Source organism: Perissodus microlepis, chromosome 10 (assembly GCF_051167445.1).
Source record: "Perissodus microlepis isolate ML-2025 ecotype Zambia chromosome 10, ASM5116744v1, whole genome shotgun sequence".
NCBI lineage: Eukaryota > Metazoa > Chordata > Actinopteri > Cichliformes > Cichlidae > Perissodus > Perissodus microlepis.
In genome coordinates this window covers 33,623,904-33,650,389 of record NC_140470.1, presented here as the reverse complement: position 1 = coordinate 33,650,389, position 26,486 = coordinate 33,623,904, and the positions used below count along the sequence as shown (strand labels likewise).

General features: G+C 45.5%; 3 protein-coding genes across 4 annotated transcripts in view; all 3 read left to right on the top strand.

The window, feature by feature from the left end:
• The first annotated feature begins 839 nt into the window (after positions 1-839).
• Positions 840-4,934, top strand: LOC146379815 (GTPase IMAP family member 7-like). Its single transcript, XM_084941205.1, has 4 exons — positions 840-1,015; positions 1,494-1,532; positions 1,638-1,739; positions 3,595-4,934. The coding sequence occupies exons 1-4, from the start codon at positions 994-996 to the stop codon at positions 4,359-4,361; spliced, it is 930 nt and encodes a 309-aa protein (XP_084797331.1). The 5' UTR covers positions 840-993; the 3' UTR covers positions 4,362-4,934.
• A 4,577-nt stretch (positions 4,935-9,511) lies between these two features.
• LOC146379814 (GTPase IMAP family member 8-like) lies at positions 9,512-14,434 on the top strand. Its single transcript, XM_084941149.1, has 4 exons — positions 9,512-9,627; positions 10,207-10,841; positions 11,251-11,772; positions 13,295-14,434. The coding sequence occupies exons 1-4, from the start codon at positions 9,617-9,619 to the stop codon at positions 14,191-14,193; spliced, it is 2,067 nt and encodes a 688-aa protein (XP_084797275.1). The 5' UTR covers positions 9,512-9,616; the 3' UTR covers positions 14,194-14,434.
• A 1,963-nt stretch (positions 14,435-16,397) lies between these two features.
• Positions 16,398-26,486, top strand: part of LOC146379812 (A disintegrin and metalloproteinase with thrombospondin motifs 2-like) — a 41,777-nt gene continuing 31,688 nt past the window's right edge. Inside the window, exons 1-3 of one of the 2 annotated variants that reach the window (XM_084941138.1) lie at positions 16,398-17,217; positions 18,663-19,111; positions 23,231-23,417. In XM_084941138.1, the coding sequence (XP_084797264.1) occupies positions 17,130-17,217; positions 18,663-19,111; positions 23,231-23,417 (724 nt within the window). In that variant the 5' untranslated portion in view covers positions 16,398-17,129. Of the gene's footprint in view, positions 17,218-18,662; positions 19,112-23,230; positions 23,418-26,486 lie in introns of those variants that run through there. The other variant, XM_084941139.1, reaches the window with a different exon arrangement.

The following is a 26,486-nucleotide window of genomic DNA, read 5'->3' as shown; positions in this document are numbered from 1 at the left end:
ATTTGTAATCCTCTCTGTTAATCCTTGGTATTTATAATTGAGTGATCTGCATACGTTAGTGCTATTTCTTAAATGTGTAAAATCTGTAACATATTGTATTATTTGGAGTTTAGTTTGTTACTGTTTTTACCATTTCTTCCTGGAACAACTGTAACCCACAAAGTTTCCTTAGGGAGTAATAAAGTATTCTGATTATGATTGTTTCAGGATGACCTGCCATTATTCAATGACACATCTGCTTACCTGTATCTTTGGCACCTGATGGCTTTGAACTTTTCTTGTCCATCTTCCATTGGTTTTAATTTTGCACTCCAGTATGAATTTTTAAGCAGCAGATCAGAGATCATCTTTCAACTCTCTGAGAATGCTACTCAGGGCCATTGATCAGTGATCATGTGGAGGGTGTGGAGGATAAGAGAGGCACGGACGGGACTCTCTCTCTTTAGCCTTCAGCCATGAACATAGACAAGGCAGTTCATATGGCTCATCTTCATTTACACACAGCGCACCTCCATCTTTCCGGCGCCGTAGGAAAGCCCATAACAAACACCGTGATGACGTCACGTACCTCAACGTCTCGACCAAAGTTACCCCGTTACCACGAGTAAGGGCGCCAGCAGATATAATAATTTCACCTGAAAATAGAAACCAGGTTAATGAGAAAGAGAGAAAATTCAGATGATCAGTGAGAGTGATGCTTTTAAATAAGTCGTCAGCTGACGTTTCCTCTGCACAGTGAAGCTCCTCCACTTTAGGCTGAACGGTTTATTACAGCGCAGATTCTTTCTCCACTCCGAGATCTCACTGTGATTGGATAGTGAAGCAGCAGGTGTGGCAGGTACAGCAAACTGAGTTTCCGGTAGGGCATTTCGCACCTGTGTTAAACACAGTCGGTGTTTCCCTGCACTGGTTGGGTAGAGACGAGGTCTTTCCAGAGTTTGAGGATCCGGACTCGGAGCTGAAGTTGTCCGGCAGAAGCAGCAACAAGCGCAGATGGCAGCGAGTGTACCGCCAGGTGAGTCGGTGGGCTTTATTTTACCTGCGGATACCGACAGCGCCAGGATCCGGAGTTTCTCGCTGAGGGAGAACCTGTTAGACCAGTGTTGTGCCAAAAACTGATTTCCAGTGTTTCCGTGTGTTTTAATGCGTAACGTCTTTACTTTATATTGGTAAAGAGACGCTAGTGGACAAGATTTACAAAGCGGTTATACATAAAACTATAGTTTTATGTATAAAGTAACTTGGTATACCAAGTAACTTTATAATTAGTGTACCTACATTATAACCAATCCGGTCCTTTTTGGTCACTTAAACTATTGTTGTATTTCTCTGCTGTCCTCTTGGCCAGTTTCCTCCCAAAAAACACATTTTTAATGCCAACCAGATTTTTTTTTACTAGATAAATAAAGGATATATAAAAGTCACAGAACAAATATGTAGTTTTTACTAGATCATCAGTAAGAACTCTTTCATTTATCTGTGTGTCTGAATAGTGGGGGCAAGGAGAAACAGTAAGGAGGAACCTGTGAGCTGTAAGTCCAGATGTTTGTATAAACACACACAGCTGTCGCTGAACCTGAGATAAAGAGTCAGTTTAGGGAATCAAACAGTGAGCTGACATGTGTGTCTGTGTTCAGTGAGGCTGGTTCTGGTTGGGAAGACTGGAGTAGGGAAGAGCTCCAGTGGAAACACCATCCTGGGAAAGGACGTCTTCAGAGCAGCAACTGGTTCTGCCTCAGGTAACACACACACACACACACACACACACACACACACACACACACACACACACGAGGGTGTGTGTGTGTGTTCAAGAACAGGGATCAGTGAACAGTGATTCTTGGTCCACACTGTTCATTCCTGGTTGGAGTAAAGTTAGAAGACTTTAAGTAAGTCATTCCTGAATGACAGTTCAACAGTTGGAGGCTGTACCAGTGCATAGAGCTGAGCACGGAAGCTGGTCGGCCTGCATTCCTGTCCTCACCTGTGGCAACGAGCTATGGGCAGATACAAGCTGCAGATAAGGACTAAAGATGGCACGATTTCACTTTTTTATGTCCGATACAATATCATAAATTTGGATATCAGCCGATACCGATATAAATCCGATATAGTGTTTTTTAATCAATAAAACATTTTTTTATTATCTTGCTACGTTTTGTATAAGTTCATACTCAAGTTTAAAAAAACGAAACTAAAGCTATTCTGTTATACCCGTATGCAAAAAACACACTGCACCCAAAATATGTCATAGATCAGCAAAACTGATCAATCTAATAAACTTAAACCTGCTCCATCCTCCCTATTCTGGTATTTTAAAGAGTACTTAGCAGAAATATTAAGCAACCTAACTAATAGGGCTGCAAACTCCCAGCAAAAAATAAAAAAAACGACGGAACCACCCTCCACCTCATGATGCTTAACCGATGAAATCAACTTTAATTTAATGCACGTGTAAAAAAAAAAAAAAAAAAAAAAAAAAAAATGCACATAGATAAATTATTTTTCAAGAATAATTAAATAGATTCAACATCTTTTTTCAACAGAACTGCACAGATGGTACCTTCCCAAAGGAAAAAGTACTATAGCTTACTAGGGTATATTAGACTTAACAGTTACTATATACAGTAATGGACTTCTATATATTTTACATCATATTAAAACTTTGGTTGTAAGATTCAGATAATTATTTATTAAAAGCTCGACATTTAAAATGAGAATAAGAAAGAAAAGTATGTCTTTGTGCCCCCTTTTCCCTGTTCATGCCCTATCGGCCCCCCTGGCTAAACTTTGCTAGATCCGCCCCTGCACAGTTACCAGCCGTCAGCTGCACAGAAAAAGATCCTGGTGTAGAAAGTAATATTAAATAAATTCTAACAACAGCTGATCAAGCTTAAACGTGCTGCTGTTGTTCAGCTGCTGGTTTCCTCTTTCTGGTGCAAAGTGGGCCAAAAACAAAGAAGAGAGACGGACTCGCGACAGAAAAGCCGATCAGCTGATCATTGATCAGTTTCATGATTGAAGTAGCAGCAGGAGAGAAAGAGAGAGAGAGGCAGTTGCTCCATATATCGGTTGTTAAGCTTAACTGGGAATGCTTTACAAACATTCAGAGATGGACTTACACACTTGCTTTACTTGTCTGGATGCGTTTCTCTGAGATTAAATGCCGGTTTGGTAGCGAGCCTCCAAATGCTCAACCAGACCGCTGACAGGTCTCGTCAGCCGCAGCCGCTCTATCGCCCTCCGACGTGCTACGGTTATGAGCTGAGTAACACCATGTTTTGTGAGGTGCTTTTTTGATATTTAATGGATCGGATTACATTTGTTGTTTCTCTCCGATATCCGATCCAGTAATTTAGGTCAGTATCGGACCGATACCAATACGTAATATCGGATCGGTCCATCTCTAATAAGGACAGACTGGAGCGTTTACCTCAGAAGAGCTGCCATGTGTGTCTATGCCGTTTGTTAGAGAGTATATCATCTGCACTCTGATGAAGAGGGTGAAATGATTATTTATGTTTAGACAAGCCAAGAGTTTCCATGAAGTTCACTTTTTTAAAAACAAGAGTCTAACGTGTGTTTCCTCCTCAGTGACGGCTGAGTGCTCCAAGCAGCAGGAGAAGCTGTTCCAGAGGACCATCTCTGTGGTGGACACTCCCGGCCTCTTCGACACCACGATGTCTGAAGACGCCGTGAAGAGGGAGATCTCCAAATGCATCAACATGTCGGCCCCGGGGCCCCACGCCATCCTGCTGGTCATCAGGGTGGGACCCTTCTCAGCAGAGGAACGAGACGCCGTGAAGAAGGTGGAGGAGATCTTTGGAGAGGGTGCCTGGAGGTACACCATGATCCTCTTCACCCACGGAGACAAAGTCAAAGCAGACTTTGATCACATGTTGAAGACAGCAGGACGTGAGCTGCAGGAGGTCCTGATGAAGGCTGGAAACAGATACCACGTCTTCAACAATCTCAGAGCCAACGACCGTGGTCAAGTCCTGGATCTGCTGAAGAAGGTCGACAAGATGGCGGCCGACCACGGAGGAGACTTTTACTCCAACTACACCTACCTGCAGGTGGAGGAGATGCTGAAACAGACAGAGTCAGCGCTCAGAGAGTTCTACGAGAAGAAGCTGACAGAGGAAATCAAAGCAGTGGAATTAAAGTACGAGAAGAAGCTGAAGGAGGCTCAGGAGGAGAAACAGCAGGTGGAGAAGGAACGGCAGTCTGAACTGCAGGAGGTGCGGCGATATTATTGGGCTTTAGCGAGCGGAGTCCGTCAGGTCGTGGAGCAGGTGGCCAAAGATGCCTCCTTTGATAAAATCCTTAAAAAGTTCCACGAGAAGCTGAGGCTGAACTGAGCTGCTCACACTTCCTCAGCAGACTGAAGGTTCACTCTCATCCTTCATCTGTTCTGTTTAATCCATGATGGTAGTGCATCCAGGTCATGTGATCACTGTCATGGAAGCCCATGAGTGGACAGACTGACATCAGACTCCAGCAGCCTGTTTTGTGTACATGTTTATGCATCTTCTCTTGTTCTTTTTCTATGTGTGATGAAAATGAATCCTCTGTTCACTTTAATGTTACACTGAGTGAGGAGCTGTAAAGAAACAGGACGTTTATGAATCCCACGGAAACCGTGATCAACCTCGATCTTAATGACAGACTTTCAGCCGTTCATGTGCAGATGGAGAAATGATGCCATGCTCTGAATCTGTGCTAGTTTAACGTGTGGCCAAAGTGCATCGTGACCAGTGTCTCATAAGGAAATGTAGCATCTATGAACGCATCTTCATGTTTGTCTCATGATTTTGATGTATTTTGTGTAACATGGAGAAAGTGCCACACCATACTTCACTGTCAAAGTTTGTTTAATGTCACTTTTTATTACTGACAAAATAAAAAGATGAAATTTTCCTGTTTTTCTTTTTCTTTTTTTTTATCCCTCATATTTTGGCTGCGTTCACGCTGCAGGTGAAAGACTTTTCTGACCCTCTGTGACCATCTATCCGATCATGCTGTGACAGTGTGAACGGGACAAATCCGATATTTTCAAATCCGATCTGGGTCACTTTCGTATGTGGTCCTGAATCCGACACATATCCGATGTTTTAGAAAGCGACTGCTGTTTGATGGTCACGTCGCATTAAATCCGTCTTTTACGTCACCGACACAAGACAGACGTCGATTATCAGCGCCGGAGAAGACCTCGCGAACGCTTCCTGGCCATCCAGTGTAGATATCAGTGAAACTGTTGAGACGACAACGTTGGAGAAACGTGAACATTTTATTTGTACTGTATAATCTGCAGATTCTGACAGAAATCTGTAACTATCCTTTGAAGCACCGCTCCTCTAAAACAGCAATAAGGATCATTATTAGGCCAAATGTAAATAACAAAAAACTTTATAACTTAAAGCAAAATTGGGAAACGTAAAGTCAGAAACAAGTCTTTATATTAAGGCCATCAGTCAAACATACTGTTGGTCTGGGTCTAAACAGAGCGCGCTGTGTGTGACGTCTTCTTTTGCGCATGCGGCCGCTTTGAGCGCTCACACTAGAGCGCGTTTGCTGTCAGATTTTATTTGTAGTGTGAACAAGCAGACAAAAAAATCGGATTTGATAAAAAAAATCTGAATTGATCATTAAGACCTGCAGAGTGAACGTAGCCTTAGTTTCATCCAAATCTCTTTGGCGCCCCCTGCTCTGACAGATCGGTGCTAGAATCAGAATGTCTTTATTGTCGTTGTCACAGGTACATCGAAATTAAAAATAGGGATAATGCACTGATCAGGGACTAACAATATCAAAATATAAATAAAACAATAAAATCAATAAATAAAGTACTTAAAGTGCTAATAAGAATAGTATTAGCAAACATTCACATACATGCCTGCATACTGACTCCTGGACCGGCTGGCTGAGAGGAGTTTGTGCAAACGCTGAAGTTACAGGTAAATGTTTGTTTCTTCACAGCTTCAATAATCAGTCATCAGTACATCAGCACAGAGACAGCATCTCCATCAGTATGGAGGGTCTCAGGTGCCAAATTTAATCATCTTGTAAAATTAAAATATGACAGAAAAAGGTAAAGTATAAAATACTTTACATTCAATAGTCAACTAGTCGAAAGGAGCCAGCTGAGGCGGTTCGGGCATCTGACAAGGATGCCTCCTGGGCGCCTCCTGGGTGAGGTGTTCCGGGCATGTCCCACCGTGGGGAGGCCCCGGGGCAGACCCAGGACACGCTGGAGAGATTATATCTCTCGGCTGGTCTGGGAACGCCTTGGTGTTTTACCTTCACAGACTCCTTAATTTTTTCCTAAAAATAATGATCATATTTCTCACAGAATTACACTGCATGAAAGGTAACAGTGAGGTCAAGGACTACCAGTGTTGGGTGAGTTACCCTAAATTAGTAACTTAGTTACATTACTAGTTACTTCTATCAAAGTATCTCAGTTACTTCAAGTTACTCATTACTTTCAAAGTAACTAGTTACTAGGGAAAGTAACTTTGGTTTTACTCAGAATTCTCTTGTTAATGTGTTGCTTCTGTAACTGGATACCAGCCAGACTGCCAGTCTTCTAGCTTGCTTACATGTTAGCACTATCCTGCCACAGTGCACTGTGCCACCTACCAACAGAAAGGAAAAGATAATGTGCATATTTCCACGAGAGAAATCCCACGCCTGGACCGCCGTTGACTGCCGCCATGATTCTAGCCTACGTCACAGCGTCATGTGTGCTTCTTACATCCAACACAAAAACTGCAGTCGTGGTGCTTTGATTGTACTCAGAACTCGGAAATTCTGCCTTCAGAGTAGGAAGATGTAGGAACACCAGACTGCAGATGAGCTGCATACAGGGCTGCTCTTGCTCTTGACGAAGGCGGTCGCACTTTTCTCCTCTCCTCCTCTCCCTTATCTTCCCTGCTTAGCCTCTTGTGTCCTCGTCTAGTCTCGTGTTTTTTGTATTTTCCCTGGAACACTCTCTCACAGTCTGTTCTCTAAAACCTAAAAGAGGAATTATGGATTTGATCAACTGGTCCCTAAATGCAATCGACACCCCTTTCTCAACGAGAAGTCTGGGCTCGGGTGAGCCTGAGTGCTGAAGATATCTACCTATTCAGAACCATGGTAACAGGGTTCTGGCTGATCGGAGCTGGCTTGGCCCTGACTTATCGAAGAATTAAGAAAGAACCGGCTGTTCAAACCCCCACAAGGCTGCCCGCTGGGATTGAAACGATGGGACGAGGCGTGAGTTTCTCAAAATGGGCTCATTGAGTGCAGCACGGATAAGATCTTGGAGAGGCTACGGCTGCTGTGAATAATCAGAATAAGAGCGTACATTGGATCACATCTTGGAGCAGCTCACTGCGGTCATGAGTTCTCAGAATCGGCTCCTTGAGCACAAGAATGACAACATCACAGAGCGTAAGTTTGATAACATCATGGCGAAGCTCGCGGCTCTCCAACGGGAGATTAAGAGACCAGTGTTGGACTGTTAAAGAACAGCTTTGAAATTCATATGAGTTGTTCGCACTAAAGTAAAAACCACCATCACTTCATGCGGAGACCCTCTCGGCGCCAGCATAGCACACTGTCTGAGGCTTCTCAAGGCTGGAGCTGAACAACAACACCCTGATAACAACTGTGTTTAGTCTGTTCTTCCCATTCCACGCAAGGCCACCTGGGTTGGCTGGAAGACTGTTTACTGGCAGGGCGAAGGACCCTGGCTGTGTCCGAATTCAGGGGAAGGATGCTTAAAATGCCATATTTGGATGCAATGACGTCACAGCGACGCGACGAAGGCTGTCCAAATTCAAAGAGTGCTCATAATGTGGTGACAAATGCGTCCTACTTTTCCCCAAATTTGAAGGATGGGTCCGATGTATCCTTCGTGTCCTACTATACACTCAGAGAAATAAAGGTGCCAACTGGAACCAAAAGTGGTTCTTTAGACTGATGCCATAGAAGAACCTTTTTTGGTGCCACAAAGAACCTTTCAAACAATGGTTCTTTGAAGAACCATTTCTTTCAGTGGTTCATTAAGAACCATTAAAGGTGCCCCAAAGAACCATCAAGAAATGGTTCTTTGGGGCACCTTTAATGGTTTTTCAAAGAACCTTTTTAAAAATGGTTCTTTAAAGAACCATTTTAAATCTTTCAAAATAAAATGTATCATAAATTGAATTTGGGTAGGGTAAAATAAATACGAGCACAGCATAGACATATATTAATGGTTTATTGTCGTTTTGTAGTTACCAAAAGACAAAAAGGCATTTGAACCCTCAGCACAACATCACTACTAATACATGTCACATATTAGTGTTTTAAACAGTAATAATTAAATATATTTGCTATACTATAAATAAATATATATAAATACTACATCTATAGATAACAACAACAATTAATACATGTATTGTTTAATTAATAAAACATCAGAAAGATAAAAACACATTAGAAATAGCAATAGCTTCATAACAGACCAATAAATCAAGACATTTTCATCAGCAGATGTTTGCATGTTCAGTAAAAATATTTCAACAAGTTTTTGATTGAAATGATCAATGAACTTCAGCCTTACGCTATGTAACGTGTATTTCTTTCAAAATAAGAGCCTAACCCTAATAATACCTAATAACCCTAACCCTCTCCTTGCTCAGGGGTACCTCAGGGTAGCTGTTCAGGGGATTGGAGCCTCCGACCTTCCAATCATCCCTGCCCCGTCATTATATAGTTCATACTACTAACAGCAGCATCACATTCTTGATACCACATTACAGCCACAACACCTTGTCATAGCAACACTAACTAAACCATACACAGTAAATGTATTTACCTTCTCTAGTTCTGAACTAAATATGTTTGAGCTTGGTAGCAGTCATCCTGTTTTGTTATTTACTGTCCAACTAAATAACTCCAAATTATGACAAGTTTTTAATTGTTGGTGATATTAATGTATATTGTCCTACTAAACCACTGGAGAGGGATGTTTTCAAACCTGCTCTATGCTTTCAGCCTTTTGCAGTCTGTCACCAAACTCATTTTAAACTGTGGGCCACATATGACTTACTTTGACCTCACGTGGGCCGGACCAGTAAAAGCGCCCTTTCTGTTAGTGTAACAAAGTCTAACTATGCATTTAATCTGTGGGATAAATTCATATAAGAAGAATAAGAAGTGTAATTTTAAAATGATGTCTCAGTTTGTCTACACGGTAAAGAAATGCTGCCGTAGTGGATGAAAAAAGGCTGTCAGCATGACTGTTTGGTCCTAAACTGTAAGAAAAAGATCGATTGTAAAAAAAGAGAGAGAGGGTATATGGTATACTGGATAGTTTAAAGAAAACAGGAAGTTTTCCATTATTTATTTGTTTAACTATTGCCTAATTATTTATGTTTGACACCCCTGAGTTAGAAGAATAGTATTCACGGCAAATCACGGGCTGATGTTGCGTGCAAGTTTTTAAAGAGTTCCGTTTAAGAAGTTGTTTTATTTTGAAGGAGCTATAATGTTTCCGGTCCTGTAGGGACACGGACCACAGTGAGGAGCGTCGCACTAACGCAGAGAGGTCCGTGTGTTTTCTCGTGCGTGTCGGACCCGTACGATGATGATGAGGTGAGTCCAACAGTGAGCGGGACTGACCGGGATCAGCGCTGGTCCGGGCGGTCCTGACGCTGCAGTTGCGGTTTTGTTGCTTGGTTACCGGTCCGGGTTTGTTAATGTCATACAGGTGCGCGCTGACTGGGAAACATGTAAAGTACTCAGATTCCAGAGCACAACCTGTAACCTACTGCTTACAGAGGTGGTTTAAAGCCGTTTGGACGGAGCTGCCTCCTCCAGAGAGGACAGAGGGTTCAGAAGGGTCTCGCCTCATATTTAACGCTCTGAGAGTCAGGACAGCAGCAGGAAAGCTCACCTTCTCTTTTCACTGCGACTGTCACCGGTTTACCTGAGGGGCCGTGTGCACCAGTTCGTCCTGTTCTGCAGGTTGATTTGAAACAGGGAGTGCAGAGACTGCATACCTGTGCACACTGAAGGCTGACTGCACGGGGAGGTGGGGGCCGCTGCTCCATAACAACTAAAATGAAGAACGAGTGCACTTATGTGTGTTTGTGCTTGAACTCACACACTCAGGTGTGACACAGGACTGTGATTATACTGCTCTTCATCACTCTGACCTCTGTGTGTCCTCAGGAGGAGGAAGAAGACGCTCCGTCTGACGGTGGATCGACATCTGGGTCCAGGAGTGGCTCAGTCTCCAGGTCCTGATCTCACCGTCGTCCTGATGGGACGCAGCGGAGTGGGAAAGAGCGCTTCTGGTAACACGATTTTAGGACGAGCAGCGTTTGGGTTGAGTGGAGCGTGGGGACCGGTGACGATGAGAATCCAACAGGAAACAGGAACCATTTTAGGAAAGCTGATCCGAGTGATCGACACTCCGGGAATTGTAAGATCAAAAGAGGAACTGAAAACCTTCTGCCAGGGTCTCCTGCAGTCCTCCACCCCTCTGCTGTTCCTGGTGCTGGTTACAACTGGTCGTTTCACAGATGAGGAAGAGGAGGCTGTGCAGGCGGCCATCACAGTCCTTGGCGATGAAGGTCTGGCAAACAGCTTCCTGCTCTTCACAGGTGGAGATGAGCTGAACGTGTCACTGCAGGATCACATCAGCCAGTCTAAGAGAAGCCCACTCCAAGACGTCGTTAAGAAGTTTGGGGACAGGTATCATCTGTTCAACAATGAAGAGCCTGAAGACGAGGGGCAAGTGGGAGAGCTGCTGAGGAAGGCTGAACGCCACAGGACCCGCGAGCTGCTGGGATTCAAAGCAGAAGGTACGTTAGAAACAAGCCCAGGCTCTCCTCAGGTGAGGCAGGCAGACAGGTGAGAGTTCAGGTCGGTCATCCTGACCTCTGACCTGCTGGAAACAGGTCAGAGGTCAGGTGGATCACTGTTAGACAGAAGCAGTGAATCTATAAGAACCGTTCACATTTAGTCCGTTCAGTTTTGGACACATCAGTGTGGTCACCTCAGTATGAGGAGTAATAATCATAACATCAGTATGAGCCCCACGTTTGCCCTCAGAGGGCGTCGTGCTCTCAGCCACGAGGCTGTAGCTGCGTCAGGCTGTCACTGTGTGGAGCAATGAGGAGACTGATTGTGAGGCAGCAGCAGTGTGAGTGCAGACGGGCTGTTTACCTGTCACTGCTCTTCATCATGTTCCTTCTGTCTGTTCTGGTCCAGGTGTCTCCATCGTCCTGCTGGGAAACACCGCTGTGGGCAAAAGCGCTTCTGCTAACACCATCTTAGGCCGAGCGGCGTTTGAGTCGAGGGCTTCCCTCAAAGCGGTGACGACAGGAATCGGAGAGGAAACGGGACAGAGGTTTGGGAAGCGGATCACAGTGATCGACACTCCGGGACTTTTAGGATCAGAGGAGCTGATTGAAAAGTACTACCTGGGCCTGCCCCGCTCCTCCACACCTGTTCTTCTGTCCCTGGTGGTGGTCAGAGTCGGTCGGTTCACCGAGGAGGACCGGAGCGCCGTGGAGACGGCGATCAGAGTCCTCGGGCCTCGGCGGTTTGAGAACAGCTACCTGCTGTTCACAGGAGGAGACGCCTTAAAGGACAAAAGTCTGCAGGACTTTGTTTCTGAAGATGAAGCAGGTCCTCTCCATCAGGTGGTGCAGAGGTTTGCAGGGAGGACTCACCTGTTCAACAATGAAGGAGGAGGACGAGAGCAGGTCAGAGAGCTGCTGCAGAAAGCAGGTAACCTTCACAGCTTCCTGTCTGCCCACAGCAGCTCATTTAAACCCTGTGATAACCTTCATATGCTTCTACACCGAGCCTGTGACAGCATGCTGCGTTCAGGGGAACTAAGACAGGAGCACAGGAAAACCTCGAGTGTCCCAGCTTTCCTCAGGACCCTGAACGCAGCATGTATTTATCTGTTAAAGTCCCATAAATCCACATGTCACATGACCCACGTGTGTCAGCATGGATCAGCTGATCCGTGCACACATATTTAATGACTGCACGAAGGAAAAGATGATCTTAGATCCTCGGGAAGTTTGATCGGTGTGTTCAGGGCCGGATGTCCATGTCTGTAACATGATGTTGTGTGTTTGTGTGTAACGCAGCACATACCTGTGACATACAGATGTTAGGTTTCATTTGCACATCAAAGAAAACTCATTTATGACCTCGCTGAGCCTCATTCCTCTGAACTCGGTGCACAAACTAGAGCTGACGACATGATGAAGTTAAAACATCTCTCGTTTCACATTACACACCACCATGTGTTTCGTGGTGTCACAAAATCCACTGTTCACTCAATATTTTTCATGGTTTGGATGGTCACCACGGCACAGAGAATCCCAGTATGACCAGTGAAGATGAGGCAGAACCAGGTAGCTCCAAACAGAAGGACCAGTCCAAAGTCTGACGCGGCCCAGAAAACTGTACGATGCAAACGATGCAGCAAAGCAGCCTCACCTCAGACTCACACGACCTCTGCTACCACCGACGCCAGAGTCACGTGACAGAGTGTGGGGAGAGTTCACGGGTGAGAAGCAAACAGCGCCGTCAGGTGCTCCAGATGCACCTTAGACCCAAACGTTAGAACAGGCTTTTCCCCGCAGCACGCCACGTGATAAATACAAAGAAAATGGCGGCCGTTCCAACATATTTCTAAAAACGTCCAGTTTCATGCATCGGTCAAAACACGCGACTCCACGACGCCCAGCTGGAAACACTTCACGCAGGTCGAGCTGATCGAGATTCACTGAATTTACAGAAAATGTAAATTTTGTGATTAATATCGTTGTCGGGACGATAGATGTGTGTCGGGATGTAAGAGTTTGGTCTTATCGCACAGCTCCAGCACAAACACATCCTCACATGTAATTATTCACTGAGCTGCTCCTGCCTGAAGCTCCACGTTAGCTTGGACGGGGTTTCTCTCGCTTCTGCCCTCAGCCAGATTCGTCTGAAGTGACTTTTCTACCTGAAGCTCAAAGAAACCCTGAAATCTGAGCTAAGATTCACTCCAGCTCACATTTTACAGTCTGGGGGATATAATGCTGGTCACTGGTGTCGGTCACTGGTGTCGGTCACTGGTGTCGGTCACTGGTGTCGGTCACTGGTGTCGGTCACTGGTGTCGGTCACTGCTCCTCTTTAAACTCGGCTGAACGCTCTGCTGTGTCTCTGCTGCTGTCCAGCAGAGGGCGCTTTAAGCTCTCAGCTCCTTCATCATGGCTGCAGTTTAACATCAGCGTGTTTCTCTTCCAGCTGATCGTCTCATGGCGTCTCTCACACTGGTGGACAGGAGAGTCATTCTGATCGGTCTGTCTGGAGGAGGGCGGAGCTCAGCAGGAAACACCATCCTGGGATCGGAGCGGTTCCCGACAGGATGTGGGTTTGAACCGGTCCCAGCTGAGGTGGTCTCTGGGTCAGCAGCAGTGGAGGGCTGTTGGATCACCGTGGTCGACACTCCAGGATTCACAGCCAGAGACTCGGATGAAGATCAGCTGGAAAAACGACTCGGGATGATTAGAGAACAGTCTAATCCAGGACCTCACGCTGTGGTGTTCGTGGTCAGGATAGGCAGGATGTCCAGGGAAGACTCTGCGCTCCTCACCGCTCTCAGAAAGATGTTTTATGATCATCCTAGTAACTTCTCCATGGTGCTCTTCACCCACGGAGACGAGCTGAGAGGTCGGTCCATCGATCAGATGATCCAGTCTAACAGCTGTGTGTCTGAACTGGTCTCTGTGAGTCGTGGCAGATTCTGTGTGTTTGACAATAATCAGAAAGGAAACAGAGAGCAGGTCAGAGAGTTCCTCCGTCATGTAGAGAACATCATCTCAGAGAACAGAGGAGAACACTTGGACCTACGTATACGGTCTGCGGGAATGAACTGGCTGAGTGAGGAAAGGGAGGAAATGGAGAGAAGGCACTGGGACATGCACATGGACATGCACATGCACAGGCACTGGGACATGCACATGCACAGGCCCTGGTACATGCACAGGTACTGGGACATGGACAGGCACTGGTACATGGACAGGCACTGGTACATGGACATGGACATGATGCACAGTCCCAGAACGACTGTACAGATCTGCTGTGGGTGTTTTTGCAGCACAATCAGCCGTCTGGACAAACTCTTCAGAGAGCTGAATGTCTGACTGTGATTGGTGGATGTTGGAGGCGTCTGAGGAAATAAAAACCTGACTGGACTTGGTCTGCTTCCTGTTCAGGATCAGCAGTTTTCTGAAACACGATTGGCCCTCTGGACTGTAACTTTTACTCCAGTACTGTTTCATAGTACTTGTACTTTGTGTAAAACAAACATAAATACTTCAAACACTTTCCATCTGAATTGTTTGCATTAACATCAGCTGACACATTAAAGTACAGAGACATGAATGAATCAACACGGTTATTGCCATGGTAACAGGTGTGTATCAGGCTCACATCAGTGATTTAATTTCTCCCTCACTGTGAAGGATCGTCCACCGTCAGCAAATTCAATCTAACTTTATTTAAAAAGCTTCTGTCCTGAAACAAACACGGTCACTGTGATGGGGTTTGTTTGTGACGCTTCCTCTCGTCATTAGTTTCTCTGGTTATTGATCTGCAGCACAGGCTGTTAGCATGTAGCTCATCACAAACAAGAAGAAACCTGATCAGTGATCAATGCCATCCGACCAGCAGGAAGTGATGTAGAGGTGAGTCGCTCTGATCCTGCAGTGGCTGACCAGCTGATCACCACAGAAGAAGAGTGAGGAGGAGGAGGAGCTAAAGCTCTTAGCTCAGGCACAGCTAGCCCGCTAACATACCTGTGTGTGGTGTTAAAGGTCACACAGAGAGCAGTTTAAGCACATCAACCACACACCTGTACTTACGATGCAGGTGGAAAAGATTAAATAATGTTTTATCATTTTCTCCTTATTGGTGCAGATAAAATAACAAAGACGCTCACACTGTCCTGCCCTGTTCACACCTGTTTGTACGAGTTTGTGAGGAATCAGGAATTGTATGAATACTTTTTGTCCTCTGTTGCTTAATTTCTGACAGTATGTTAAAAAAAGACATTTGACAGATGTTAGAGCTGCTCCTTTATCTCATGGACTAAAGTCACAGAGAATCTGATAAATCTGTAAAGAAAGAAAAAAACAATAACAGCTTCATGGATGAAAAATATCCCAGGATAAAGGAGTGGAAAAAATTACCACAGGACTACAAAACGGACAGATTTCTGTTTGAATGGTCACCAGTGATAAAAACAATGTTCTGGATTTAACAGGAAGCCAAAACAGGAGAAATCTGCTCTCTCTTTCTAGTCCCTGTCAGGACTCTTGCTGCAGCATTTTGGATTAGCTGAAGGCTTTTCAGGGAGTTTTTAGGACTTGCTGATAATAATGAATTACAGTCGTCCAGCCTGGAAGTAATAAATGCATGAACTAGTTTTTCAGCATCACTCTGAGACAGGATATTTCTAATTTTAGAGATGTTGCACAAATGGAAGAAAGCAGTCTTACATATTTGTTTAATATGTGCGTTGAAGGACATGTCCTGGTCAACAATGACTCCAAGGTTCCTCACAGTGTTACTGGAGGCCAAGGTAATGCCATCCAGAGGAAGAATCTGGTTAGATACCATATTTCTAAGATTTTCAGGGCCGAGTACAATAACCTCAGTTTGATCTGAATTAAGAAGCAGAAAGTTAGCGGCCATCCAGGTCTTTATGTCTTTAAGACATTCCTGCAGTTTAACTCATTGGTGTGTGTTATCTGGCTTCATGGACAGATAGAGCTGGTTTCAGTTCACTTTGTCACAGGAGACTTTCCACAGACACACAGAGAGAAACTCAAATGACAGCAGAAACGTGTGTGTGTGTTGTCAGGTCATGGATCCAGATCTCACCATCGTCCTCCTCGGTAGAACCAGAGTGGGTAAAAGTGCTTCAGCGAACACTATTTTAGGACGAGCAGCGTTCGAGTCAAAGACTTCCTTCAAAGCGGTGACGACAGGAATCAGCGAGGAAACGGGACGAGTGTTTGGGAAACTGATCCGAGTGGTGGACACGCCGGGAGTTTTAGGGTTGGAGTATCAGCTGAGAAAGCTCTGTGGGGACGTCCTCAGGTCCTCCGGACCTCACCTGTTCCTGCTGGTGCTGAGCGTCGGTCGATGGGGTTTATATCAGAAAAGCTGTAAAATAATAAAATCCTGTGAAAGTTCCTAAATGTTTGGCCTCATTTACATTTTCCAAAGATGTCCAGTGGGCCGGGTGGGGGTCTTTGACAAGCCAGTTGTGGCCCCCAGGCCTGATGTTGGACACCCCTGTGCAGACCAAAGATCACTCAGTGCTGAGAGCTCCATCAGCAGGAAGCTCTGACATCAGCTCTCACAATAAAAAACATTATTCTGACGGATTCTTTTTCATGTTCGTACACATTATCATGTTATTACAATATTCATATTGTAATAACGTGATAATGTGTACGAACATGAAATCATATGTTAGAACGATAAAGGCTTCATGTTATAACGTGATACAGCTCTATGCTTCTGTAACATTTCACTTACTAACACTTTTGTTTTTACGACTCAAGCTTCATGGAGTTCATGTTACTGTTCTGAGTGTAAGTGCAGCTACTCACCAGCAGGTGGAGCCACTGCTTCAGACAAACTTGAATATTGTTGTTTAAAAAGTAATAAACACTATTTCAGGGAGCACTTTGATGAGGTTAATAACTAAAAAACCATGCAGCGCTTGTGACATTTGCATTTCTTCAACCAATCAAAATCTTTCATCAATATAAAAATGCCTCACAGACCCAAACAAAGTCAGGTCCCTGATCCGCACAGGTTCAGGTTTTTGGGGTCCTCACAAGGATAGAAGAACAAGTTCATGTGTGTGTGTCTGTGTGGGTCAGCTGTTGTCCCGTACTGTTGGTGTGAAACCAGATCCAGGACCTTCAGAAAGCTCGGAGGGGAAGGACCGTGCTGCAGTCAGAGGGAGGAGATAATGACGGAGTGGAGGAGTGTCTGTCCGAGGCTCAGTCTGCTCAGCAGTTAGTCTCAGTGTGTCTGCCTCACAGAGAGCCTCACTGTCAGCATGGAGGAGCGTCGCTGTGGATTATTGATCATCACCTTTCTGCTGCACGTCCACTGTTTGCACTCAGTTTACATCACCCAGAGCACAGGTGAGACTCTCCTCTAATACTTCTCATGCTGCAATACTCACATTGCAGGACTGTTGATTCTATCTGCACACCAGTTACACAGCAGCTGCACTGATGCAGTAACACTCCTGCTCTTCTTCTGTGGTGGTTTCCATTCAGTGCTCTGCGTGCTGACCTTTGAACTGTGCAGTCAAGGTCAAAGTCAAAAAGTCCATCAGCACACTGACCAATCACAGAGCGGCTCTCGGCGTGAGGCCCCTCCTCTGCACGTTTTCCCAGTAAATCTCAGTGTTTACGTGTTTCAGACGTTTGGGGAATGTGAGCCATCCAGATCATATTTCATCAAATCCTCACTGTGTGTGTGTTTGTTGCTACACGAGGACCGAGCCTTTACACATCACAGTGGGGACATTTCTACAAATTGGGGACCTTCACATGCAGTGAGGTTCAGGAGTGAAGTGTTATTTGAGTCCTCATGAGGACACTCAGTGTGTGTGTGTGTGTGTGTGTGTGTGACCTCCATGACCTCAGACAGAGCCCACTCATCCTTCCTGTTCATCAGTGTCGGTACAGCTCACAGACAAACAAAGGTTCGTCTTTCTATACGTGTGAGGACCCTCGTCCTGCTCTCTAATCTCCACCAGGACAGAGACGTCCTCACAGAGCTGCTCTCAGAGTAAGACTGTGTCCAGCCTGAGCTGATGTAATCCTGTAGAAACTGTCCTGTGTGGGAGGATCAGAGGTTTTAGTGTTTATTTGTTTATTATAACATCTGGATGAAACAGCTGGAGTCATGTTATAAATGATTAGTAATGTCTTTGAAGTAAAACACAGAAACCACAGTCAGCTTTGTACCTGCCCACTGGTTTCATGATCATGTTATTAAAAATATATTTTATTTAAAATGTCTTTGTCTGAATATGTTAAAGACGTGGCCGTGTAAAAAGAAAACACAGCACAGCAGTGTTTCAGGTCATAAACTCATCTACACGCTCTGTGAGAGGCGTCCAGTCAGAGTCCAACCACAGGATGCTCTCAGTCTCTGGCTCCACCTCCTCATATGCGCTGTTGGTACAGTGACCTCACAGGAGCCATGTTATTGGTCACATGATGTCATTATAAAGGCAACAGCATAAACACGTCTAGAGGCCCAGCTCAGGTGAAGCTAGAAGACCACCTGTCAGAGGCCACGGCCCCAATAATGCAACCATTAAGCCTTAATCAAATCTAAACAGGTTTGAAGTATCACTAGAGACTCTAAACATGTTTATTTTAACAAGGGAGTCTATGGGACTGACTCAGTGCTGCTCCTGCTGGACGTCAGAGGAACTGCGGGTGTGCGGTTCAGGTGTTGTCGGTCTGAATGTTCAACAGTAACGTGTTTGTTTAAATAACTGAAGGTTTTATTGTCTTCAGTCCTGAAACAGACGCTGCAGGAGTGACTGACTCTTCTTCTTCTTCTGCAGATTCTCTCCATCAGGTTCTGTCGGAGTTCGCCATCATTCGTCCAATCAGGACAGACTCAGAGGGGCGCTTCCTGTCAGGTTCCATCTCAGCTTGCCAGCTACATCGCAGGAAAAGACACGCCCCCTCATCAGAGGACACACCCACCGACTTTAATGACAGACATATGGACACACCCTTTTCACAACAGGCTCCGCCCAGTCACGGTTGGTGGGGGCAGAGTCACATGACAGAGGAGGCGGAGCTTTTCTATAACGTGACTGCCTTCGGGCAGGAACTGCACCTACACCTGCATCCCAACTCTCGCCTCGTCGCCCCCACCGCCACCATGGAGTGGGAGGAGTCAGGACAGCACCACTCTCAGCCAATAGAAGACACCGGCTGCTTCTACACGGGAACTGTGTCCAACATGGAGGGTACGTCAGTCGCCATCAGCAACTGTGATGGACTGGTATGTATCACATGACCCAATCGTCTTACAGCTGTTTGATCAGAGCAAAGGTTCCCAATCTCCAGGTCGTGGACCAATCCTGGGTCATGTGAACTTAGTCACAGGGTCCCATGTAATCAGTGCCTGAAGTTCCTGTGAAGAAACTCTAACACGGTTCCTGCACTGTGACTTAAGTGAGCGGTAGTGTCAGAGCTGCGGGAGGGTCCACAGGTCACTGAGCATCCTCAGCTGACCTGCCAACACCATCACCAGGGTGGAGTTAACGGCGTGACCTCCACCCTGACGAGTTCAGAGGAGATGGGACTCTGGACGTCCTCCTCGTGTCTCCGAGGAGCTGAAACAAAGTCAATGATCGGCTCGTTCAGTGATCACATTCACAGATGTTTCTCCTGACACCATCCTTCAGCTCTCTGCGGGTTTGTTGTTTTAGCTAACATTTAGCTAACGTTTAGCTAACGTTTAGCTAACGTTTAGCTAACATTTAGCTATCGCCTGGTCGTTATGCCGTAGAGAATCATCAGCACAGCAGGCTGCAGACATGCAGGTGGTTCTTTCTACAGCTCACTGTAAAGAAACAGATTTAATTATCCCGCAGAAACTCACTTCAGCACCAGGGACAGGAAGAAAAGAAATAGAAAATAATAGAAAAAGTAAATGAGTGAATAGCTTCAGCAGTGTATCCAACAGCTTCTTAGGTGTGTTCTTTCTACAGCTCTTTGCTTCTTGCAGTAAAGGTTTGAACGTGTTTGTGGCGTTCTGTTGTGCGGACAGCGCTCGCCTCACCGTCACCGCTCTCTGAGCCAGACGCTCACGTCCTGTTCATCCTCTGATGCTGACGGTGAGCTGAGCCAGGCGTGTCTGCAGTCATGGACTGCTGTCACTAAAGTGCTCTGTGACTCAGGCTTTCATGAATAAATATCACACGATTGTTAAACAGTGATGAGACTCGTCAGCGTGGCGATGGAGCAGTGCTTCAGGTGTTGTAGCTACAAGCACACTAAAGCCCGCCCACAGGAACGTCTGCAGGACTTTAATGAGCAAATCAGGCGACCGTCTCAGGTTTCAGTCCAAACATAAACATCTGTCACTAACCTGAGACATCACATGAGCCAAAGCATCAGGCGTTTCCTGGGTGACATCAACCAGTGACTCACCTGAGTCACCAAACAGGCTTCTGTGATCCCACCTGTCAGGTGACTCGAGACATGGACAGGTAAAACACAGACTTTGGTTTCAAAGTGACAAAGACTGTGAGGAGGAAACATATCAGCCCCAGAGGAACGTGTCCCCGAGTCAGGCAGGAGAGTTTTATCTCTTTTATCCTCTCTGAGACGATTTAAGGATGTAACGACATCATCATCATCGTCATCATCGTCGTTGTCCTGAGCGAGGAAGCTGCAGCTGCTGATGGATGCAGATGTTTCCACAGCTGTCGATGTGTGTGGAGCCTCCTGATTTTCCACATATTGCAGCTGAAAGCTTCAGTCTGAGGCAGGAGGAGCGTCTGATCCAAACATCTACAAAAAAAGATTTTAAACAATAAAAGTCACGAATGTGGCTCACAAAACTTTCAAAATAAAAGCTTTTAAGTTCAGCAGGGAGTCAGACAGAAACAGAGAGGACGCTGTAAAACGTGGCGCGCTGAGACCTTCGCTTCGTACAGCGTGGGCCGAGCTGCTGAGTGAAGCCAGATGTGGAGGACAGATGTGAGGCGTAGGAGGAGGAATGAGGAAGCTGCAGGGAACAAACTGCAGACTCTCAGAGGTGGACACAATAACAGGAACACCTCAGCTCTGATGGAGTTTACTGCAGGAGCAGTGCATGATGGGGAAAGTCTTACTCAGTTTATGATTTTATATTTCCAGCTCCAGCATGTTTACTGCTGACTCAGAGCACGACTGAGGCTTTAGAGCTGACGCTTCTCACTCAGAGCTGCTAACGATGATGGATCCACAGACCCACAGACCCACAGATGCACCCTGCTAAACATTGGATGTCTGATAGACGTGCAGATCAGACCTTTTGGGTGCTGTTAATAACCCCTTGAAGTGCTTTCCTCTGAGCCTATCCCAGCTGTCATAGGGCGAGAGGCGGGGTACACCCTGGACAGGTCTCCAGTCTTTCGCAGGGCCAACACAGAGAGACAGACAACCATTCGCGCCCACATTCACACCTATGGGCAATTTGGATTAATCAATTAACCTATCCCCACTAACTGCATGTCTTTAGATGGTGGGAGGAAGCCGGAGTACCCGGAGAGAACCCACGCAAACACGGGGAGAACACGCAAACTCCACACAGAAAGACCTGATGGTGGAACTGAACTCAGGACCTTCTTGCTGTGCAGCAACAGTGCTAACCACCGTGCTGCCCCTGAAACTGTGTCACTTACTGAAATGTGCTGAAATATTAAAAATGTTTAAATCCTTGTTGAATGTTAAATATTAAAGGTTAAAGTATTCAGAAAATGTTGGAATTTCTTTTAAAAGGAGTACGATGTGTTTAATAAATGTAAACGAGTGTTTGCATTATATTTATCAGTGCTGTGTGGAGCAGGCAAACTCTGGACTCCAACCTCAGCTTTACTGCTGGAATCCAAGCAAAACAAAACTGGGAGACGGGAAAACCAAACAAACTGACAGAGAAAGAGAGACATCACAACACAGGACATAAAGACACACACGGGAACAACCACAGGAGGGAACACATCTGAACATGACGGACACCAGACATGGCACTATCAAAGTAAAACAGGAAGTACTGGGAGCACACACAGAGACACAGGCTGACCAAACCAGGAGCAGAGGGAGGAGAGAGGGTGAGGGGCGAGATAGGGCGAGGGAGACTGTGAAACAGAAAACTTGGCAACATGAAGACGAACCTGACGTAACTGGGGAAACGCTGAGGGAAGGGCAGAGACATGAACAGGACCAAAGACTAAGGAAACCACCTGAACTAGGAATAATGAAATAACTCCAGAGTGTAAAGTGAACTAGGAAATATAAACACAGAGAACATGATGATAAATAAACAAGAGTCCGAATCACCATAAACACAAACCCTGGGTCAGCGAGCTGGGAAACCTGACAATCTATCTTTATCCTGTTTTATTGTGAAAAGCTTTGTAAGAGGAAGTTTGCGGTGGTCTGTATGAACCGGACTATCTGCTCGGTCTTTGTTGATGCTCACATTTTGAAACTGTGACACATCCACAGAGCAGCTACTCACTGTTTTAGCTAAAGAGCCCACGCCATCTTGGAGACGTCCAATGATCTCTCTGTAGTCCTTCACACATGATGTTTCTCTACAGCAACAAGTCCTCCTCCCTCTGGAAACACAGGACTACAGAGCCTGCACACGTAGAAGCACGACGTCTACAACGAGTCTAAGTTTGTCGTTGAAAAGACATCCACCACGACCACATCTGGACTCTAAATAGGCCGCACACTGAGGTCATAGAGACGACGCTAGACGTCAAAAATAAGACGTCACCTGGCGTTACAAGAACACACCTTCAGTGGACCAAACCTGACGAATAAAAGACGTGACTGTGCAGTGGGACAGACCCACGGAGTCTTTATCTGATGGACACGTTCTTGCTTTCACTGATAAGCACAGCTGTGAGCTCTGCTCTTCAGTTTTATCATCTGATTCCTCCAGATGTCTGTGAAGGTAGAGGATCATCAGGGGTCCTTTTGTCCCCCTTTGAGGGGGGGGGAAACTCCCACAGGGCTTAAATCTGGGACTCTCCACCATTTGACCCAAGAACTGAAGAAGCTTCTCGGATGAGAGGTGAAACGTCTTCAAGCAACTTAAAGAAGTCCAGACGCTTTTCTTTCCAAGCTCCTTTGAGTCCTCCAGATGTTCCTTCCTGGCACTTGTTGGCTCACCTGTTTCATTCCAGGTGTTTAATTGGTTTTACTGGTATCACCTGTTCCTCTTCAGGTGTTTCCTTTGGGCAAGGCAGTAATCTGACCCTCACTGTTCACTGCATCAGTCTCTGGAACAATGATACTGTAAAAATGCTGAATCACACTGAAGTATTGCTGACTGATGCTGTAATAATAATCCTTCAGACTGATTCATGCTGGCTCAGATTAACGCTCTCGTGTCTCCCAGGCAGGGATGATCCGCACCAGAGAGGAGGAGTTTTTCATCGAGCCGCTGGATCGATGGAGGCTGGGAGGAGCAGGAGGAGGAGAGGAAGAGGAGGAGGAGGAGGAGGGGCGGCGGCACATCATTTATCGCTCCTCGGCCGTGAAGAAGAACTCAGCTGTCAATCACACAGCTGATGACTTCGTCCAAGGTGAGACTCAGACTCAAACGCTGCATTTCAGATTAGCTGACGCTTAAAAGCGTTCCTCGCTTCATGCTCGCTCCTCTTCTGTAGAGCGAGCTCGATGCTGACGCACACCTGCTGTCGTTCTGTGGCAAAAACAAAACAAATAAAAACACTGTCCCGCAGAGAAACAGGCAAACACTCAGGTCTGTTTTCCTGCCACGCTCCCGTGTGATTAACACACAAACAGCCTGTTATGTGTTTGATGAAGTGACGTAAAATGAAGTCTGTTAAACCAAAAGTGTCATGATCCTGGGTTTTATAGTCAGTGTTTTCTGTTTGATGTTGTAGTTGTCAGGTTGGATCTTTGCCTGCGTATGTTTTGGTCTTGTTCGTTTTTCCTGGCCTCTGGTCTCTCCCATGCTTAGTCTGGTTTCTGTGTTATCTCTTGTGTGTAGTCAGTTTTGTCTCTATTGTTACTTTGGCCTGTCAAGTACATGTGTATCGGTGTGTTTGTCACTTCCTGTTTTATTTTGACAGGCACTTGTCCTGTGTGCATCATGTTCAATTAGATCAGACCTTCCCAAAGTGTGGGGCCCGCCCCCTAGGGGGGGCACAGAGCCATTGCAGGGGGGGCGCGGTATGAGAAGGGAAAAAAAAGAAAAAGCAAGGCTTGGACACTGCTAGCACGGCGCCTCCACAAACGCAAAGCAGGAGATGAAGCATCGCTGAATATGTTTCCAAACCAACTTCATTCCAAGCCAAAGATTAGAAAGTATGGTGAAGCAAATCTTCCCTTTGGTTTCACCTGCACGAGTGCCGAGGTAGGTCTCCCTGCAGGATTGGTTTTCCCTTCTTCGGGAGCAGCGCTGGGCTCTCCAAATCACGGACAAACAGGATCCTATATTCTTGATTTTTAGTTCACAAACACTTGTTGTAATGACTAACTACTCCTGACATTTTGGAGATGTTAGCTCTTTATACAGTAAAGTTACAGCGGGATACAAATAACATCAGGCTGATCCTGCCACGATTTGTTCCCCTGTCTAAATCACAGACAAACAGGATCCCACAGCTGTTTATGTTTTTAAACCCATTTTGCACAGAGAGGCATTTTTTGAAAAATGTATTGACAGCAATGTTGAATATTATTACACAGGACAAAACAACTACATGTAAAATAATCACATCTCTGCCTTTGTAAATGGAGGGACAGTAACTGCGTGTAAAACCTGCAGATAGAAACAAAATAGAAAACAAAATAAGATAGAGACAGAATCTGCAATTCATCTCATGTAAACAATAACGTGGCCCCAGCGTGACGTGAAAAAAGGCACATACCTTTTGCGTGACGAACTCTGTATTTCTCGTCCACACGTAAACACAAAGAAGGAGTTTTAAAAAATCTGGGGGGGGGGGGGCAACATTTTTCTTGTAAAACAAAGGGGGGCTAGCAACAAAGTTTGGGAACCACTGAGTTAGATGATGTCGGGCTGTGTTCCCGGGGTTTCCTCTCTGCTCTCTCAGGTTAGGTTTCTTGTGTCTTTCTTGGTTTTTGTAATCAGGAATTCAGTAATGAAGCTTCGTTTGAGTTTAGTTTTACCTGAGAGTGAGTGACACACATGACGCTGCCGAGCTTGTTCTGACAATGTGAGCACGAAGTGGTCAGAAAAACAGCTACTCAAGTAAAGATAGTGGTTGTTGATCAATGGTTGTTGATCGGTGGTTGTTGATCAATGGTTGTTGATCAATGGTTGTTGATCGGTGGTTGTTGATCAATGGTTGTTGATCAATGGTTGTTGATCGGTGGTTGTTGATCAATGGTTGTTGATCGGTGGTTGTTGATCAATGGTTGTTGATCAGTGGTTGTTGATCAATGGTTGTTGATCGGTGGTTGTTGATCAGTGGTTGTTGATCGGTGGTTGTTGATCAATGGTTGTTGATCAGTGGTTGTTGATCAATGGTTGTTGATCGGTGGTTGTTGATCAGTGGTTGTTGATCAGTGGTTGTTGATCAATGGTTGTTGATCAATGGTTGTTGATCAGTGGTTGTTGATCAATGGTTGTTGATCAATGGTTGTTGATCAGTGGTTGTTGATCAATGGTTGTTGATCGGTGGTTGTTGATCAGTGGTTGTTGATCAATGGTTGTTGATCGGTGGTTGTTGATCAGTGGTTGTTGATCAATGGTTGTTGATCAGTGGTTGTTGATCAATGGTTGTTGATCGGTGGTTGTTGATCAGTGGTTGTTGATCAATGGTTGTTGATCAATGGTTGTTGATCAGTGGTTGTTGATCAATGGTTGTTGATCGGTGGTTGTTGATCAGTGGTTGTTGATCAATGGTTGTTGATCGGTGGTTGTTGATCAGTGGTTGTTGATCAATGGTTGTTGATCGGTGGTTGTTGATCAATGGTTGTTGATCGGTGGTTGTTGATCAATGGTTGTTGATCAGTGGTTGTTGATCGATGGTCATGAGAATTTGCATAATTATGAAGCTGGTTTCAGTCATTATGCAAATGTGCTGTTTATGAGGCTGGAGACCTGCAGTCAGCTGAGACTGAACGAGTCACCTGATGATGACGAAACGTTTTCTCCCACTGAAAACATCCAGATGAACAGAATCAACTTTTGGAGCTTCACTTACCTGGATGACTGAGTGTGCATCGAGATGGCACGTGCTGAGTTCAGGTACATATGAGTACCTGGAGGACTGAGAGGTCTCCGACTGCTGTTAGGTCACATGTCTGGGGACGGGGACTCTAAGCTGAGTTTGTTGGTGTAGATCTGCTTGTTTACCTGCAGGAGACCAGGTGAGTGTTTCACCTGTGAGCTCTGAGTGTTTCTAACTTCATGCTTTAAATAAACACGATGAACAAAACATGAAACCACCAGAGAAACAACCCACAGGCTGCGAGCATCGTGAAGCCTGAGGTGAGTTCTGAAGCACTCGTGCGAAACTGGACTTATCGTCACAGCGCTCTGTGTTTGGGAATGCTGTGAGTAACTGCGGGAAATTTAATGGAAAAATCCCAAATCCCTGGACTCTGTCCAGTTTCCAAAGGAAACCTCCAGCCCTGAAGTGCAGGCTGTGAGGAAT